The sequence below is a fragment of the Ochotona princeps genome, chromosome 17 (assembly GCF_030435755.1).
Source record: "Ochotona princeps isolate mOchPri1 chromosome 17, mOchPri1.hap1, whole genome shotgun sequence".
NCBI lineage: Eukaryota > Metazoa > Chordata > Mammalia > Lagomorpha > Ochotonidae > Ochotona > Ochotona princeps.
The window spans coordinates 44845694-44864320 of NC_080848.1; the positions used below are offsets into that span (position 1 = coordinate 44845694).

General features: G+C 57.5%; 1 protein-coding gene across 1 annotated transcript in view; it reads left to right on the plus strand.

The window, feature by feature from the left end:
• The window catches only part of PEMT (phosphatidylethanolamine N-methyltransferase), a 44968-nt gene that overhangs the window by 20488 nt on the left and 5853 nt on the right, over positions 1-18627 (plus strand). Inside the window, exon 3 of the mRNA XM_004599397.3 lies at positions 17761-17876. Within this exon, the coding sequence (XP_004599454.2) occupies positions 17761-17876 (116 nt within the window). The remainder of the gene's footprint in view (positions 1-17760; positions 17877-18627) is intronic.

Sequence of the window (18627 nt, forward strand, 5' to 3'; positions counted from 1 at the left end):
TGGGTGCAGGGTCCCAAGTTTTTGGGCCATCCTGGACTGCTTTCCCAAGCCACAAGCAGAGAGCTGGATGGGAAATGGGGCCATCGGGATTAGAACCAGCGCCCATATGGAGTCCTGGCATGTTAAAATGAGGACTTTAGCTGCTAGGCTACCACGCTGGGCCTGCTGGTATCTTTTTTTTTTTTTTAAAGATTTTTTATTATTATTGGAAAGTCGGATATACAGAAAGGAGGAGAGACAGAGAGGAAGATCTTTCATCCGATGTTACACTCCCCAAGTTAGCCACAACGGGCCGGTGCGTGCCAATCTGATGCCAGGAACCAGGAACTTCTTCCAGGTCTCCCACGCGGGTGCAGTGTCCCAAAGCCTTGGGCCGTCCTCAACTGCTTCCCCAGGCCACAAGCAGGGAGCTGGATGGGAAGTGGAGCTGCCGGAATTAGAACTGGCACCTATATGGGATCCCGGCGCGTTCAAGGTGAGGACTTTAGCCACTAGGCCACGCCGCTGGGCCCTGCTGGTATCTTTTTAAATTAAGATTTTATGTATTTTTAGTGGAAAATCAGATTTGCAGAGAGAAGGAGAGACAGAGAGGAAGATCTTTTATCCACTGGTTCACTCTCAAAATGGCCACAACTACTGGAGCTGAGCCAATCTGAAGTTAGGAGCCAGGAGCCTCCTCTGGGTCTCCCATGTGGATGCAGGGTCCCAAGGCTTTGTGCCATCCTCGACTGCTTTCCCAGGCCACAAGCAGGGAGCTGGATGGGAAGTGGAGCTGCCGGGATTAGAACTGGCGCCCATCTGGGATCCCGGTGCGTTCAAGGCAAGGATTTAGCCACTGAGCCATCCTGCTGGACCCCGGGTTGGTATCTCGTGTGGGGCACATTCCTGCCTCTCATGTCCTCCGGGGTAGGACCTGGGTGGAACTCCGGAAAGGCAGATTCCTTGTCGGCCTTCTTCCAGACACCTGTTGGTGGCCTGGTGACCGGATCAAGGAGCTGCCAGGGACGCCATGAAAGACACCTGCTCTGGCCAGACTTGGTTCCACGGAGTCTGCCTGGCCACTTCAGAACCTGTTTTTGTTGGAGCTGCCAGCGGGCACGCAGCGGTGGGGTACTGATCCCCAGTCCCACCAGTTGCCTGCCAGGAGCTATCCCCACATTCCTGGCATTGCTTGTTGCCATAGAGACCAGCAGCGTTCAGGTTGCTGCAGGGCTGGGCCTCTGGGCCATTACCTTGGGTACAAGCAGTTGGCATGCACCCATGGGTCCTGGAGGGGGCAAGGAGAAGAGCCCAGCCACTCAGGTCCCACCCAGCCCCTTGTGGGTGGTGCAGGCTTGGCAGGTGGTGGCCCTGACGCAGCTGGGCGTCGGGTACCTGTTTGAGGTGCACAGTCAGTGGCCAGTCGGAACCCGGGGAAGCTTTGTGTCTGTAGGGCTCCCAGCCTGGGGCGGCCCTTCCACCTCCCCCATGTTGTCACCCTTCACTTTGAGGGGGTGTGGATTTCAGTGTTGGAGGGTCCATGGTCCCCTAGGGACAGCAGTTCCTGCTTCTGGAGTGGCTGTGAGTTTGGGGGAGCGGTCGAGCCCCTTCAGAGCTCATGTTCTTTCTAGGGGTCCTGGAGGCCGTGCCCTGCCAGGGATGTTGTGGGGTGAGTTCCGTACTCGTGCGTACTCGCGCCTGCCCTTGCCGTTCGTTTTGTGTTTTGTTTTTAAATGCCTTTGAATGCAGTGCTTGCTCCTAATGAGATCCTGCCGCTCAGGACTCCCCAGGGCCCTGGGACTTCCCAGGCAGGGCCCTGCGGCTCAGCGCTCTCCTTGCAACTTGAAGTTAACCAGATGGGGCGGGAGCCCCTCCCCCAGCACCACACCTGTCAGAACATTCTAGATGTGCCCTGTGGTATGCTGCTGAAGCCAGGGCAGTTTTCTTGTAAAGCAGGCCAAGGGTGGATATGGAAACCTTGGGGTGCTGACGTCTTGCGCCCCTGTATGCTGGTCAAGAGCAGAGGCTGACCTCGTACTGCCGCCATGACCTCAGGGACTGGAAGGCAGGTGGGCTGCCTCTGCATAAGTATGCGCATGTGCACACAAGCCAGGTGCAGGTGCCCAGAGCCCAGCTCGCTGTGGGCTGCAGCATCCCGGTGGGGCCTCCAGCTGCCTGTCTGCTCTGTAGGCAGATGGGGCCTGGGACAGTAAATCCTTCCTGGCTGGGGATGGGGAGGCAAGAACACTGTGTGAGGACATCAAAGTCTTTCTCTCTTTGTAAAAAGATTTATTTATTTTTATTGGAAAGGCAGATTTAAGAGAAAAGGAGATAGAGAAAGATCTTCTGTCTGCCGATTCACTCCCCAAGTGACCGCAATGGCTGGAGCTAAGCTGATGTGAAGCCAGGAGCCAGGAGCTTCTTCCTGGTCTCTCATGCGGGTGTAGGGACCCATGCGGGTGCAGGGCCGTCCTCGACTGCTTTCCCAGGCCACAAGCAGGGAGCTGGATGGGAAGTGGGGCCGCTGGGACACAAGCTGGCACCCATATGGGATCCTGGTGCATGCAAAGTGAAAACTTTAGCTTGACATTAAAATCACGTAATCCCCAGCTAGCTGCTCCTCGCCCAGGTGGGAACCCCCTGCGCACTGGCTTCAGGAGGAAGGTCAGGGCTCCTGGGTGGGGTTGGGTGAGAAGCTGAGACTCCCGAGGAGAGGGCTCCAGCACCTCCCCATACTCCCCCAGCCCAGGCTCCTGGGTAGGGCTGGGGGCAGGGGTGGTGGGGAGGCGGGTGGTTCTCAGGGAGCAGCGTGTTCTGAATGAGTGGATTTGACACCTGCCTGCCGTCAGCTTTGATACACAGCCTGCCCGCCCTGGTATGAGATCCAGTGGCCTAATTTTAGACCTGAACTGCCAACAGCAGGATCATTTGACACAGAGCATAACAAAACAGGGGGGCACTGTGGCCTTGACCTCTTGTTAATGAGCCTGGATCCAGCGCGCCCGCAGGTGGGGTTTGGAAAGGGTCAGGGTGTTTCTGCTGGCTTGCTGGGGGTAGAAGGGGTGTCTCCGTGGCCCCAAGCGGGGTGTGGAGTGTTGTACAGCATGGGGGCAGTCGTCTCGCAGCACTGGGACAAGGCCCAAGTTGGCACACGGGGAGCCCAGGGAGACCCTGCCCCGCAAAGGATGTTCTTGGCATGAGAGTTTTCATGCAACTTTTGGTGATCCTGGATTGGATTTTTCTTCCCCCTCTTTTTTTTGGGTCTTGTGCCTTTCTGCGGCACACGAGACTCCTCGCCATCCGCAACCCAGCTTTCTGGGGTGTCAGTGTCTGCTTCCTGCTCCATGACCCCCGCAGGGTACTTCCTCGGGAGCATGCGTGTTGCACGTGTGATGAGGAAGGGTGTGAAGCGGCAGTGGCTGTTTTCAGAGCTCAGCTCGAAGCTGTTCCAGGGCTTTGGGCTTGCCCGAGCGAACATGGAGCCTCACATGGTGGCTTGAGTCCCCACCAGCTCAGCCTTGGCGGCGCAGGTTGCCAGATGGCCCATTCTCACCTCTGCGCTGTGTGTGTGGGAAGAGGGACGCTCCTGCTCCAAGGTGGGGCAGGTGCAGGGGTGTGTGTGCCCAGTAGCCTCCTCCTGCGAAGGAGCTGGACCAGGCAGAAGCCAGGGGCTTTTTGCACTCTCCCACGTGGATGCTGGGGCACAACAAGTTTTCCAGGGAGCTGGGTAGGAAGTGAAGCAACTAGGACTCAAACCAGTGCCCTTGTGGGATGCTGGCACCACAGGTGGAGGTTCAGCTTGCTGTGCCATGGTGCCAACCCCTGGGTTCTGTTGTAGTGCACTCTACTACCCCTAAAAGCCTTGGGCAAATGTGGTCGCTTTCCTACCTGCTTGGGCTCCTGATGCCCTCTGTCACCCCAAGGCGCTCCATATTGGAGGCTCAGTCCCCCCAGTGTGCTGTTGTGGCAGGCGGCCCCCCCACTCCTGCCTTCGGCAGCCCCTGTCTTCCTGCGGGGCCTGCACTTAGGCTGTGACGATCAGCCCTGGTCTGCAGCCAGAGCTCAGTTCTGTTCACGACTTGGGGAGGTGGGAAAGCAGACCACTTGCCCGCTTATCTGACACCCACATGTGCATGTGCGCATGCAGACCCCAAGCTGCCTTGGGTGTGGGGGTGACTGTCACTGGGCTGGGGATGTGTTTGCCAAGTTTCACAGCTGACTTCCAGTGCCTTGAGCCTAGAGTGCCCCCGGGGGTCCTGAATTCCATCCCAGCGATGCCCCTGCAAGGGCCTGGCACGGCTCCTCTTGAAAACTTGGTTTATTGGGCGGTGGGAGGGGGCGGTCCAGCATGGTGGCCAAGTGGGCTAAACTGCCACTTGCACTGCTGGCATCCTTTAGTGGAGGGTCCCGGTTGGTGCGACTCCCTGCTAATGCACCTGGGAAAGCAACAGAGGGTGGTAAAGTGCTTGGACCCCTGCACTCACGTGGGGACCCGGATGGAGTTCCAGGACTCTGGCTGCAGCCTGGTTCAGCCCTGGCTGTTATGAACATTGACAATGAATCAGTGGATAGAGGATCTTTCTAACTCTGCTTCTCAGCTAAGTAAATAAATCTTTGAAAGAACAAACTCACTTTGCTCAGCAGACAGAAAGCTGAACAAGCCACTGCCTCCCCCGCGCCCCGCAGCCTTGCCCCTCCCTCTGGGTACAGATTACGGCGAGGACACCTGGCCCCAGGGACCATGGGAGTGCGGCCGTGGGAGGACACTGAGCACAGAACATGGTATTTGGAAGCCAGGCTGTACCTGCCAAGGAGAGAGTCGCCACGTCCAGCCAGCCACGCTGTCCCCTCGCTGTCAGATGCCGTTTTGGGGACAGTCACACCTTCCTGCGAAGAAGGCTCAGGTGTCCATGGCCTTCTGTCTTTCTTATTCCTGCCCTCTCCCTCTGCCCCACCTCCACACTGCCCAGGGGCTGCAGGCCCAGCGTCTGGGAGAGAGCGGCTGCTGCCAGAACAGCACTGCATGTTCCCAGTGCTGGCTTGCCAGCTTTTCTGGAAATGCAAAAATATTCCCAAATTATTATTTTTTAAAAAGGTTTATTTATTTATTTTATTGGAAAGACGTATATACAGAGAGGAGGAGAGACAGAGAGGAAGATCTTCCGTCCGATGATTCACTCCCCAAGTGGCCACAATGGCTGGTGCTGAGCCAATCCGAAACCAGGAGCCTCCTCTGGGTCTTCCACGTGGGTGCAGGGTCCCAAGGCTTTGGGCTGTCCTCCACTGCTTTCCCAGGCCACAAGCAGGGAGCTGGATGGGAAGCGGGGCCGCCAGGATTAGAACCGGCGCCCTCCTGGCACGTTCAAGGCGAGGATCTTAACCACTATGCTATCTCGCTGGGCCCCCAAATTACTTTTTTATCTGTTATTTGAAAGACAGATAGGGGGCAGAGACAGAGAGATCTTCCATTCACTGCTTCCCCCAGGTGGCTGCAACAGCCCAAAGCCAAGAGCCAGGAACTCTATCTGGGGGTCCCCTATGGGTGGCAGGGACCCAAGCTGCTGCTTTCTAGTTAGTTAGTAAGGAGCTGGATGGGCAGTGGAGCAGCCAGTGCCTAAACTGGCCCTCTGATCTGGGGCACTGGCATTGTAAATAGCAGCTTAACTTGCTGTACCACAACCCTGGTCTCCCCCTTACATTTTATTTGTAAGATTTATTTATTTATTGGAAAGAGATATACAGAGAATAAGAGACACAGAGAGAAAGATCTGTCCACTGGTTCATTCCCCAGGTGGCCACAATGGCCAGAGCTGAGTAGATCTGAAATCAGGAGCTTCTTCTGGGTCTCCCACATGGGTGCAGGGTCCCAAGGCTTTGGGCCATCCTCGACTGCTTTCTCAGGCCACAAATAGGGAGCCGGATGGGAAATGGAGCAGCCAGGATAGGAACTGGAGCTCATATGGGCTCTTGGCCCATGCAAAGCAAGGATTTAGCCAATAGACTACCACACTATGCCCTATTTTGTTTTTAAAAAACACCCTGATTGTGTTGTCTGCCCAGGGATCCTGGTCACATTGCCTTTTGGGCACAAGAATTTGGGCATGTGTTTGGCCCGTGCTTCCACACAACCACTGCCTCCTGTATCACCCGTAACCCCCTCCCCGCAACACACAAACCAGCAGGGGCGCAGCCGCACAGGCAGGGCCGTGTGGACATGGAGCAAGTGGAGGCTGCATGGGTGCCGTCTTTTCTTTTTGCTCCTCCTCCTATTGGTCTTGGCAGGTGTAGCGCAGCCCCCGGGAGGCCTTGTGGCTGAGCTGCTTCCTGATGAATCCACTCTGTGTTCCTAGCACGGCCGCTAATGGGGAACATTGGGTGCTCCTGATGCTGGGGCCAGCCCAGGCGATGTCTTTTCTGTGGATCAGGCTGGTCTGTTCCCCCACTGGGCTCCCCCTTTTCCTTTTCTCTCCTTTGAAGGGGAGGCCAGCTCTGTGCAGGAGCAGGGCCGGCAGGGTTTGGCCAGGTAGAGGAGCAGGGCAGCCTGCTGTGGCGTGGAGATTCAGCAGTTAGCTGAGTGAGGCTGGTGGCAGGGCCACGGGATACTGTGTGCTGAGACTGAGGCTTTGCAGCAGGCGGGGGAGAACATATTCTCAACAACTAGCGAGCCACGGGAGTAGCAGGCGGGGGAGGAGGCCCTGGGCCCTGCTGGCTTGAGACTGTGGCCTGGGGAGGGGCAAGCCTGGCTGTGGGGCCTGGACCCCCAACGGAGGGGGTGGGCCAGGCTGGGACCCAGGCGCAAGGCCTCTGCACTGGGGAGGCTGGAGGCCAAGAGCCTTGAGCCTCTTGCTGCTGAGGCAGCGAGCATCCTTGGGGTTCCAGGCAGGACCGACCCCCCAGCCTGGGCCCCCAGAGCCTGTCCTGAAGGCACTGGTGCTGTTGCTAACCCCGTATGGCCACTCAGAGGCCAAGTGGGCACGTGCTCACATTGCAGCCTTATGGGCCTGAGAGGAGAGACCAAAGCACAGGCCATACTAAGGAATGGTCCACGTGTGGCCAAGGGACTGACCAGGGTTGGCTGGGGTCCCTGGGCATTAAGATAAAAAGGCACATGCTGGCTTGGCAGCCTGGGGTTCAGCGTTCTGGGCTGCCGTCTGGTTTTGGTGTTGAGGGAGAGCAGCTGGGAAGGGCGGGGCTGAACCTGCACAGCTGGGGAGGGGTGGGGTTGAACCTGCACAGCTGGAGGGGAGGGGCTGAACTCCATGCCCTTCCAGCTCAGGCTGTGCCCTGGAGCAGGAGTTATTCCAGGAATCGGACCCTCGCCTGTCATCCTGTGGGCTGGCCCCTGCTATCCTCCAGGCCCTGCACACCAGTTGTGGTCATGTGCACACACTCTTGAACCTGCATGTCCATCTGTGAGATGAGGCTCGCATTTTCGACCCCGCACCTGGCCAGAGCCCAGCAGGGCATCGAGTGGACTTGGGGTGTGGAACAGCCCTGGGAACCCGAGAGGCTGTGTCAGCACTAGCCACTGTTGCTGTCATTACTGGAAGGGACAGAGTCTTCTGGTGCCTTTTCTGCTGTGGCAAGGCCGTCCCTCCAAAGCACCAGCTGCCCTTTCTCCGTGTCCTTCCCTGCCTCCCTCCCACTGGCATAGAGATGGGAGCACAGGTGGCGGAGGTGCAGTCCAGAGCGAATCCTGGCAGGCCTCATGAGCTGAGGTGGTTCCTCTGGGCTGCCTAAGCAGGCACAGGCCATCCCAGGCCCGCAGACCCCGTCAGCCCCGAGCAGGCACAGGCCATCCCAGGTCCTCAGACCCTGCTTGCCCTGGGTTTCTGGATTAAGCGCAAAAGAGATACCGATGAGAGGGCCACTTTCCACAGCACAGGGTTTGCTCTAACAGAAACAAGATTAGCTGTGCCTTCTGGCTCGGGGCCTTTGCCGGCCTTGAACGACCCCCTCTTTGGAGGCAGCGCCAGGCCAGGACAAGTGGCTTAGATGTTGGCAACGCTGCCTGGCCCAGTCCCTCCCCATCCCCAGGGGCTCTGTGTGTGTGTGTGTGTTTGTGAGAGTTCCCGGGCAGTTCAGAATCCTGGTCAGCAAAGCAGGCATAATGATAGTTGCGCCTTAGGGGCCTTGGATTCAGGACAAAGTTGGAGCCTGTCTTGCCCACTGTTCTCGCAGCTAGCAATACCGGATGAGGGGTAGGCGGTGTTAGGGAACCTGCTGTCCTAGGAACCGACCTGGCCCCTGGTGGCTAGACACTCCTGACCCCAGCCAATTGAGTCCCTCCTTGGAGAAGCCCCCGGCCTTGTCCACGAGGGCAGGACATCTGCCTGCTGTGGCTCTGCGCTTCCTGTAGCACAAAGCTTCCAGTAGGAAGAAGCATTGAGCCGTGCTGCGCAGGCTCTGCAGCCTCCCACCCCCTGCCCCAGTAGGCCTCTCACCTGACTTGGGTCTCGCCTAACTGCAGAGCCCCTGGACGCGTTGCGGAGGGTGCTGCCCAGTGGAGGGGGCCTTAGCCCACTGTGTGGCCCCCTCAGGTGACACGTGGGAGGACAGGAGGGTGGGGCTGGCACAGGCCCCAGGTAGTGGCTCTCTGGCTGTGTGCTCTGTCGTGATTTGGCTGTGACCATGGGCCTGTGCATCTGTGGAAACTCATAGAATCACACACTCATAGGCCCCAGTCTTACTCTGTGGTTCCTGCCCCAGTAGTACATCTGGACCTGCTCTCTGGCCTGATAGTTAAGACGCCAGCTAAGATGGCCACCTCCCACCTCAGCGTGCCTGGGGTCCACGCCCAGCTTCACCCCCAACGCCAGCTTCCTTCTAACGCAGACCCTGGGAGGCAGCAGGGATGGCCCCGTGGCTCAGTTCCTGCTGTTCACACGGGATTCCTACATTCAATTCCTGCTCTGGCTTGGCCCAGCCCTGGTTGTTGTGGACATTTGAGGAAGGATGGGAGATCTCTGTCTCTCACATAGATTTTAGATGTCTTATCTAGTGTGATGATGGTGGTGAGGATGGTGATGGTGGTGAGGATGGTGATGGTGGTGTTGGTGATGGTGGTGCTGATGGTCATGAATTTCTCTCCACTGGGTCTGGCTGGGATGCCTCTTTGGAGGCTTAGTCAGAGAGCCCAGCCCCAGCTGCTCAGTGAGGCCCGGCCTACCTAGATAGCCACTCGACCACTTGTTGGTGGGGCAGGCTGAAGTCCATGTCAATATTGACCCAGGAGCTGTGTTTGGCTAAGACAACTCGTAGGTTGTCTTTCCAGAAGCTTTGTGCAGGTGGGCCTTGTTTACTCTGAAATAAAAGCAAAAACCTAGAAGTGCGAGGCTAAGCCAGCGCACTGTAAGGGCCCTTCCTTAAATCTCCACCTAAGCTTTCAGTGAGGCAGTTACCTCATCTTCCTGCTTGGCCTCAGGGCTGTGTCGAAAAATTTACAGGAAAATGGAATTAAAACACAAGGTTATTTTGATGCAAAAAACATTTGGGAATCTCTGCCTTTTCTTTTTCACAGTATGCATTTTCATAGACGTCCTAAAATCCCCTTATTTGTTTCATATAGACTTCTTTCTTGAACAAGATTTATTTATTTTTATTTGAAAGAGTGACAGAGAGAGGAGAGGGCACTTCCCTATGCTGGTTCATTCCCCAAGTGGCCACAGTGGCTGGAGCTAAGCTGACCTGAAGCCAGGAGCTCCCTCCGGGTCTCCCACATGGATGCAAGGTCCCAGAGATGTGGGCCAGCCTCCACTGTTTTTCCAGGCCACAGGCAGGGAGCTGGATGGGAAGCGGAGCAGCTGGGACATGAAGCAGCGCTTATATGGGATGCCAGCGCTGCAGGCAGAAGCTTAGCTTACTATGCCACAGCATCAGTCCATAAATAAATCTTAAAAATACACACTTGCGGTGCTTAGCTGGAGAACTGTGGCCAATGACACACACCTCCCCGAGTCCTGCTGGGCGAATCTGGCCACAGGGAGCCACGTGTCCCTTGTGTGCCTGTGTGCAGAGGGGCCCTGTGTCTGCGCATAGTTCTGTATTGTTATGTCTGATTTGGGTATTAGATGATGCTGACCTTGATAGATGAGTTGAAAATATTCCCTTTATAAGGATTTCTTTTGGAGTTACAGAGTGAGTGAGAGATTGTCTATCCACTGGTTTTCCCCTCAAATGGCCACAATGGCCAGAGCAGGGCCGGTTGGAAGGCAGGAGCTCCTTCCAGATCTCCCACGTGGGAGTTTGGGGCTCAAGCATTAGGACCATGTCCCACTGCCTTCCCTGGCACCTCCGCGGGGAACTGGATCAGAAGTGGAGCATCTGGGGCTTGAATCATAGTGTTCACTGAGATGCCGGCTTCCCAGGCAGCAGCACTGCGCACTGTGCCACTATAGCATACCTTCAACCTTTTTGTGACTTTGTAAGTAAAATATGGTTCTTACAGACAACCTCTGCCTTTTCGTTGGGGTATTTAGGCTTTCAGGGGAGTAGGGAGCATTTAGGCATTTAATGTGGTTCTCAATAGGATGTAGGGTGAAATCAGTGCCCTGGTGCCTTCGTGGCCAGAGGCTGGAGTCTGCTGTCGCTGTGTGTGTTGCTTCTCTCCACCATGGATGTCTTTCTCCTCCCAGTTCCAGCCAGGGTTCACTTTCCCGTGGTGGTCTCCAAGAATGTCTTTTTTTTGAAGCAGTTGTGTCTGAGCCTAGACGTACGTAAAGCCTGCTGCCATTGGCGTTTGGGCGACGGCTCTCCTTCCCTTCTCCATGGCGTTCATTCAGTGCAGAAGCGAGGCCGTTTGTGCGGTGCAGTCTTCTGGACCGGGTGACTCTGGTCCTCTCTTTCTGTCCGTTTCCTGTACGCTGACGCTGGCGAGGTCCGACGCGCTGGCGTCTTGGATGATGGCACTTCATGGAATGTGCTGTCCTTTCCGCTGATACGCAGGTGCACTTGAGAAAGTTCTTCAGACACAGGAACTGCGAGATACAGCTGTGCTGGTGCCAGCTTTTTAGAAGATAATAATGCATTTTCTTTTTCAGATGTGTGTTTATTTGGAAGGCTGAATTACAGAGAGAAGGAGACCTAGAGAGAGATCCTCTCTCTGCTGGTTCATGCCCCAAGTGGACACAATGTTCAGAGTTGGGCTGGTCTGAAACCAGGAGCCTCCTCCGGGTCTCCCACATGATTGCAGAGGCCCAAGGCTTGGGGGCCTTCTCCAGTGTCTTCCCAGGCCACTAGGAGGAAGCTCGATGGGAGAGTGGAGCAGCCGGGACTCGAACCAGGGCACACGGGAGTACTGGCCTTGGCAGGTGGAGGATTAGCCTGTATGCTGCCATGCTGGCCTTGATAGCACATCTTCAGGAACTTTTTCAGCTCCCCTTGTTGTATACAATATTTTCATACGTGGGCCCGGCGGCATGGCCTAGCAGCTAAAGTCCTTGCCTTGAAAGCCCCGGGATCCCATATGGGCGCCGGTTCTAATCCCGGCAACTCCACTTCCCATCCAGCTCCCTGCTTGTGGCCTGGGAAAGCAGTTGAGGACGGCCCAAAGCTTGGGACCCTGCACCCGCGTGGGAGACCTGGAAGAGGTTCCAGGTTCCCGGCATCGGATTGGCGTGTACCGGCCCGTTGCGGCTCACTTGGGGAGTGAATCATCGGATGGAAGATCTTCCTCTCTGTCTCTCCTCCTCTCTGTATATCAGGCTTTCCAATAATAATAAATCTTTAAAAAAAAAAAACCAATATTTTCACACCAAAACAAGCTTGTCTTTCCATTTTTCTTTGATTGCCTCTAAGCACCCCAGTAAGTGAAATTGCACAAGATGTGACCATTTGGCCTACAGAAATGTCAGTGGCGTCCTGACCAGTCAGTCCCACACTTCCTGTTGCTTCACAGCCGGAGGCCCCGCCGCTCAGTGACCGGAGGATTGATCTGTGTTTTTGGTGAGGCTGCCCTGGCCCTCCCAGTGTCCAGCTCTCTGCCAGCCGTGCTCTGGGTCCCTGACTCAATTGGCCGTTGCACCACACAGCTTTGCAGCTTGCCTCCTGCCTCCCACACTTGGGAGCATTCTACAAAGAGCCTTCTCACTGATCATCTGATTCCCCTGGAGAATGCAGTCTGTTCATCAGAAATGGCAGGGTGACTGTTTCACCTTTTAAGTGGATTTTCAGAATCCGATGTGCCGGATCTCATGGGCTTTTGGGTTTGGGCACCAGTGGAGGGGCTTGCTCTCTGTCTTGCAAATACAAACATACAAACAACAAAAAAATAGAAATGAATGCTGGGAACTTTCCATGTATGAGAAATAAAAGGAAGTTGTTTGAACAAACAGAAAATAGAAGTGAATGGGTATGTGGCCGTCCCTGCCCCCCACACCCACCTCCAGGTGACAGGTGGGCGGGCACACCCTCTCCTGCACTTGGCTTTTTATTGCGTGGGGCATCCTGGAGCTCTCTTCTTCCTGCTTCCTCTGTGTTGTGCTCTGGGGCGGGCCTGCACCCCCATGCCTACAAGCGGCAGGGCCCTTGCCCATCATGGCCTCTGCCTTGGGTCCCATTGGGGTAGGCTGGGGCGGGGAGTGCTGGGGCTGGAACTGGAACCCAGGCTGGCTCGGAGCTGCTCACTGGGGCTTGGTCCTCGGGCTCTGCCCTGTGTGGCCATGGCAGGTCAGAGACCAGGATGCAGAGCTGGCAGAGGGGACCTCCCCCAGCCACCCAGTGTGAAGCCGAGTCGTGTGCAGTTCCTTCTAGAACAGCCTCTGGTGCTAACAGGCCTTGGCATCCCATCTGTGGCTTGGGGACCCTCCCTCCCACAGGCAGCCAAGAGCCATGGGAGGCCACTGCAGGGGGTGGGGATGGGATGCTTGAGTGCAGGGGAAGCTGGTGGAACCATCAGGAGGGAGGCCATGGCAGTTTGAGCAGTGTGCCTGGAGCCATGGGGTTGAAAACACGTTGGGAACAGTTATTGGGCCCCACATTCTGGAGGGAGTGCTACAGACTCAAAACTCTGAGCAGGGGGAGGCCACCCCACTGCAGACTAGGGGAGTAAGGGGAAGGGCCAGTGAGGGCTTGGCCATGTGGAGAAGCTGGGTGTATGCGGGGGAGGGTGAGAGCTCGCCCAGCCAGTCCACATCCCCACCCCCAACTATGTGCTGAGAGGGCAGCTCCCCCACTGCTTCTGGACAGGTCCCACCTTTGTCTCGTGGTGGGGGCGGGGGAGCAGAGGAGGCCTTGATTGGCACTAATTCATTCCATCATTCATTCACCAGTGAGCAGTGCGCAGGTGCCAGTCCCCAGCCTCGTCCAGGACAGCCTCTGGGGCAGGCAGTGGGCAGGGGCAGGCCAGGGGCGCATGCTGCCAGAGCAGCTGCAGTGCCCCAGGGAGGCAAGGGGGGCAGCAGGAGCCCGGCCTGTGCAGAGGGCAACGGCCTCACCCGTACCCGCAGCTCCCAGGGGCCTTGCTTGCTGCATGGGGCCTTCGCACTGTGCCTCCGCACAGTGGTGCTCACCGCCCAGTATGTGGCCCCGGGTGCCAGGCTGGGAACCTGAGGTTTGTAAAAGTCCACCATTGGGGGCTCCACGGTTGGCCAGAGGGCGTGGGGCCTGGCTGCTGCACAGCCTGTGTGGCCAGCAGCCTGAGCCCTCCCTGGGGACAGCAGTTCACACATGCTTCCTGCAGCACCCTGGCACAGCGGCCACAAATGGATCAGTGAGCAAATGGACAGGCTGGTGGGTAGATGGATAGTAGCTGGATACACAGTGGATGGAGGGGCGAGGGGTGGATGTGTTAGAGGACATGAGTGGGGTAGGGTGGTTCCCCTTGCCAGAAAGAATTCGGCCACAAGGCAGAGAGCCCTGGTCAGTGAGGTGGCAAGGTTCAGGGGGCAGGGCATCTGTCAGATGCTGCATGGCTAGTGGACGGATGAGGGTACAGGTAGATGGCTGGCTGGATGTGAAGGTGCCTGGAAGTCTTTATGGTCTATAAGGTGATCAGAGGGTGTGTCCTTCCTCAGCTGTCACCCTGGGCACAGGGCTGCCAGTGCTGGTGGGCCATGGCAGGATGCCCGGCAGCTTCTGCCCTTCCTGCTTCTGTCTGGGACCCTCGGGCACAAGGACCAGTGCTCCTGGGGCTGACCTGCCCTGCAGGTCCTCTACACCCTGCACCGGCTCCAGCAGAGGCAGTAGCCTGGGGTCACACGGGCCGTGCGCATTGAGGTCCAGATCTGAGCCAAGTCATGAGTCACCCATAGAACCAGGCATAGCAGCACCCATCCCCGTAGTCCCAGGGAGCCAAGCTTGGCACGGCAGGGGAAGCTGCCCAGCCTATTGGGGATGTGCAACCTGCAACACCTTCAGCCGCCTGAGATCAGGAAGGGTCGGGGGTGGATTGGGACAGGCCCACTGCGCTTCATGCCACGATGTGAAAACACATTTTGTTGTTGGATCAAATGCTGCTTGACCAGACCATCCTGGGCTCCCGTCTGAGACCCGTGTCTGACCCCAAGGATGCTACCCCTCGGCAAGCCATGGATTAAGAGCTGTGAAACAGAAAAAAGGGGTGGGTGGTGGTGACATAGTCCATTAAGCTGCCATGTCCAACACGAGCATCCGTGGGCACCGGTTCGAGTCCTGGCTGTTCCGCTTCCTTTCCAGCTCCCTGCTAATATGCGTGGGGAAGCAGCAGAGGATGGCCCAAGGGCTTGGGGCCTGCCCCCACCTGTGAGACCTGGACAGACCTGTGGCCTGCCCCTGCCCTGACTGTTACAGAATTGGGGGAGAAAACCAGCAGCTGAATCCCTAGGTCTCCCCTGTCATTTCCATCTTTCAAAAAGAATCTTATCCTCCCCCCTAAAAAAGGAAAAGAATAGAGCCCCAGAAAGTGCCAGTCGAGAGCACAGGAACTGGCAAGGGTGTCTGGGTCCAGGGGGACGCCTCAGCCTTGGGACCTGTCTGGGTCCAGGGGGACGCCTCAGCCTTGGGACCTGTCTGGGTCCAGGGGGATGCCTCAGCCTTGGGACCTGTCTGGGTCCAGGGGGACGCCTCAGCCTTGGGACCTGTCTGGGTCCAGGGGGACGCCTCAGCCTTGGGACCTGTCTGGGTCCAGGGGGACGCCTCAGCCTTGGGACCTGTCTGGGTCCAGGGGGACGCCTCAGCCTTGGGACCTGTCAGGGTCCAGGGGACGTCAGTCCATGTGCTGCTTGCCAGGCTCTCCCAGTGGGTAATAAGGTGGTTGGGAAGGCTCCTCTTGTTGCCCGCGACCCAGCCCTTCGGCCGCTGATTCTTTTCTTCAGTGGCCTCACTAGGTAGTGCTGTGGCCTGGTGCCAGTCTGCACGGCTGGCAGGTGCTGCGGGGCTGGGCACATGCCAGAGGATCCTGAAGGAGGCTGCTTGAGTAAAGTTGAATTTTTTACTAGGTATTTATTTTATTTCATTTATTTATTTTTGTTATTATTTTATTTATTTATTTTCATTTGTTTTAGATTTATTCATTTTTATTACAAAGTCGGATATACAGAGAGGAAGAGAGACAGAGAAGAAGATCTTCTGTCCGATGATTCACTCCCCAAGTAAGCGCAACGGCCAGTGCTGTGCTGATCTGGAGCCAGGAACCAGTAACTTCTTCCAGGTCTCCCATGTAGGTGCAGGGTCCCAAGGCTTTGGGCCATCCTCAACTGCTTTCCCAGGCCACAAGCAGGGAGCTGGATGGGAAGTGGAGCTGCCGGGATTAGAACCGGCGCCCATATGAGATCCCGGCACGTTCAAATCAAGGACTTTAGCCATTAGGCCATTGTGCCGGGCCTTAATATGTATTTATTCTAAAAGTCAGTGTTCCAGAGGGACAGACTGCTAGAGCCCTCCACTGGTTCGTTTTCCAAATGGCTGCAACAGCCAGTGCTGGGTCAGGCGAAAACCAGGAGCCAGGAGCGCCATCAGGGTTTCCAGTGTGGGTGCAGGAGCCCAAGCACTTGGACCATCCTTCGCTGCTTTCTTGGGTGCATCAGCAGGCAACTGGATCACAAGTGGAACTGCCTGGACTTGAACTGGTGTCCCTGGTGGGATGTCGACGCTGTAGTAGTGGGTTCTGTGGGTGCTGTGCTGTACCAGGCCCCAACATAAAACCTCTGTGCATCAGAGGCTGTGCAGCTCATGCAGAGGGGCAGTGGGCTCACGTTCACCTCTGAGGTGAAAAAAAGACACCAGGTTCAAGTGTGAGAACTGCCCGAGGCCCCACCTCATGACACACAGAAGGCGCACAGATGGTGGCTGCGTGCGTGGCCTGGTGCCCGGCCTCCTGGGCCAGATGGAGACCCACCTGCCCCAGGGCCAGCTGTAGTGCAAGCAAGTGTTGGCTGAGGGCTGCCAAGGCGGTCCCCAGTAAATGAGCTGGGCAGCAGGTCCACTCCCACAGGGGACACAAGGCGAGTGCGAGTGCACGGGACGGGGCTGCCAGCAGTTCTGGGGTCTGTAGCAGTGGGGAACAGCCCAGCTGTCCTGCCCACTGCAGCTGAGGGGGCTGGGTGCACAGCGACAGCTCGAGACCACACTTAGAGGATCTAGAAGGGGCGAATCCTTAGAGGCAGCCCCCAGGGGCTGCTGGCTGCACGAGGGGAAATAAGGCATTGGGCTGGGGGACAGGGTTAGGGGAATGTTCTGAAACAGATTATGGCAGCACAAGTGAAAACCACTTGCAATTTTATCTCCAGAGAGCTTTTTGTCAAGAAACACCCAGTAGCCTAAAGAGGTGGACTTCCTGGCACCTGGGACCTCCCCTGCATGGTCCCCTGCAACCCACCCCCCCCTGCCACCTCAGCAGGGGGCAGGGCGGGGCCTGGACCATGGAGCTGATAACCGCTTTTCCAGTGGACTGCTGGGAATGACGGCTGCATGCGCAGGCCAGCGGCCTGAGTCACCGCTGAGCTCACCCTGGAAGTGGGACTTCCTGCCTGGCCTGACTCACCACCTCCCTGTGCCCCCCCAGGGTGTCCCGGAGCTGCAGGGTCCGTGTCAGAGGGGGCATTCCAGGTGACCCCATCCACAGCGCGGCCTCACCTGCTCAGAGCACACAGTATCACCTGCAGTTGGGCGCCATGCTGACTCTACCCCCAGGGTCAGCCCTCTGATGTACGTGGGCATCTGTGGGTGAGAAGTGGAGATGCTTGGGCACCAGGAAGGACCACAGTGCCCGTGGGTGCCTAGGAGTATGTTGCACTCTTGCTTGTGTGTGTGTACCTGCTTCCGGCCATCCTCCCTGCCTGCTCCCTGCCTCTGTGCGTCCCTGTGCTGGGCCGGGCCAAGTGCAGCAGAGCCGGCTGTGCAGGGCAGCTCGGAGACAGCTTCAAGGCTGGCAGCACTAGCCGTGGTTCTGTCCTCTTCCCATGTGCCAGGAGAACAGATGGGTTCTGGGGCTTAAATGGGATCATCCTGGCAGGTCCCAGGTCGGGGGGTGGTTTGCTTGGATGCCAGAGGTGCCCCTGTGGTGAGTGGGTGCCAGGTGGGGGCCGAGGGCAGGAGGAGTGGAGCCTGGGTCCATGGGTCTCCAGTGCAAACCCTCCACACTCACTCGTTGCCTCACTCCGTGGGTGGGTTTGCGGTCATGTTGGGTCAGCTACTCCCTCCCAGCTGGCCCTAGTCCATCCAAATGGGCAAAGGCAGTGGGCGTGCAGATCTGGGTCCTGGCCCCAGGATGGGCAGAAGATCTGAGGGTATGGGCATGACTGCGGGCGGCCCCTTTTCTCTCCCCAGACAGTAGCTCATGTGCGGCTCTCTCTTCTGGATGTTTAGGTTGCAAGATGGGAACAGAAAACCCACAGGCTGAGCAAGGCCTTTGGATCCCCCTACTTGGCCTGCTATGCCCTGGGCGCTGCCATCCTATTGCTGAACCTGCTGCGCTCCCACTGGTAAGTGTGCCCGGCCACCCACCGCTGGTGCCCTGGGGTCATGTGGGCTGTGGAGGGGCTGCGTCAGCACAGGCCATCAGAGACCTCTATCGCCACCCTGTGCCCCCTTCCCCAGGAGTCCCAGTGACCTCGCAGAGGGCACAGGGGACAGAATCTCCCAGCTGCAACCACGTGGCAGCTACATGCTGCCTGCAGGTTCTGGGAGACAAAATACACATGTGCCAAGCCTGTCTCAGAGGTGCAGGAAGCAGTGACATCCTGTGGGTTCCTGGTGACCCACCTTGAAAATTTCCCTCTTCCTTTCCCTGCCACCAACCACCCCGCCCCTCTGCCAGCACCCCCTAGACTTAGCTGCTGCCCCTGCCCTCCCAGGGGGCTGGAACCCAGTGGGAGCTAAACCCAAGGGAAGTCGGGCTGCAGGACAGCGTGAGGGTCCCGATCACCAGGGGCCACTCCACCATCTGGGCTGGACAGCTGGAGGCCAGCTGTGATCCAGATCACAGTGGGCGGGCAACTGGTCAGGGCAGAGCTGTGTGCTCTGGCTAGAGCTCCCCTGCTGGACTCTACCACAACCCATGCCCTCTGCGAGGAGATGGGAGAGGGGGCGCTGGGCAGCCGGGTCCTGTTCCCCATCAGCTTGCCACTGTGGGGCAAGTGCAGGCCCCTCTCGCTCCCTGGCCATGTTTGTGGTCCTTAAAGCTGTGAATGTGTAGCAGCCCCAGTCACGGCCTGAGGTGGGGCTGGCAGGGTC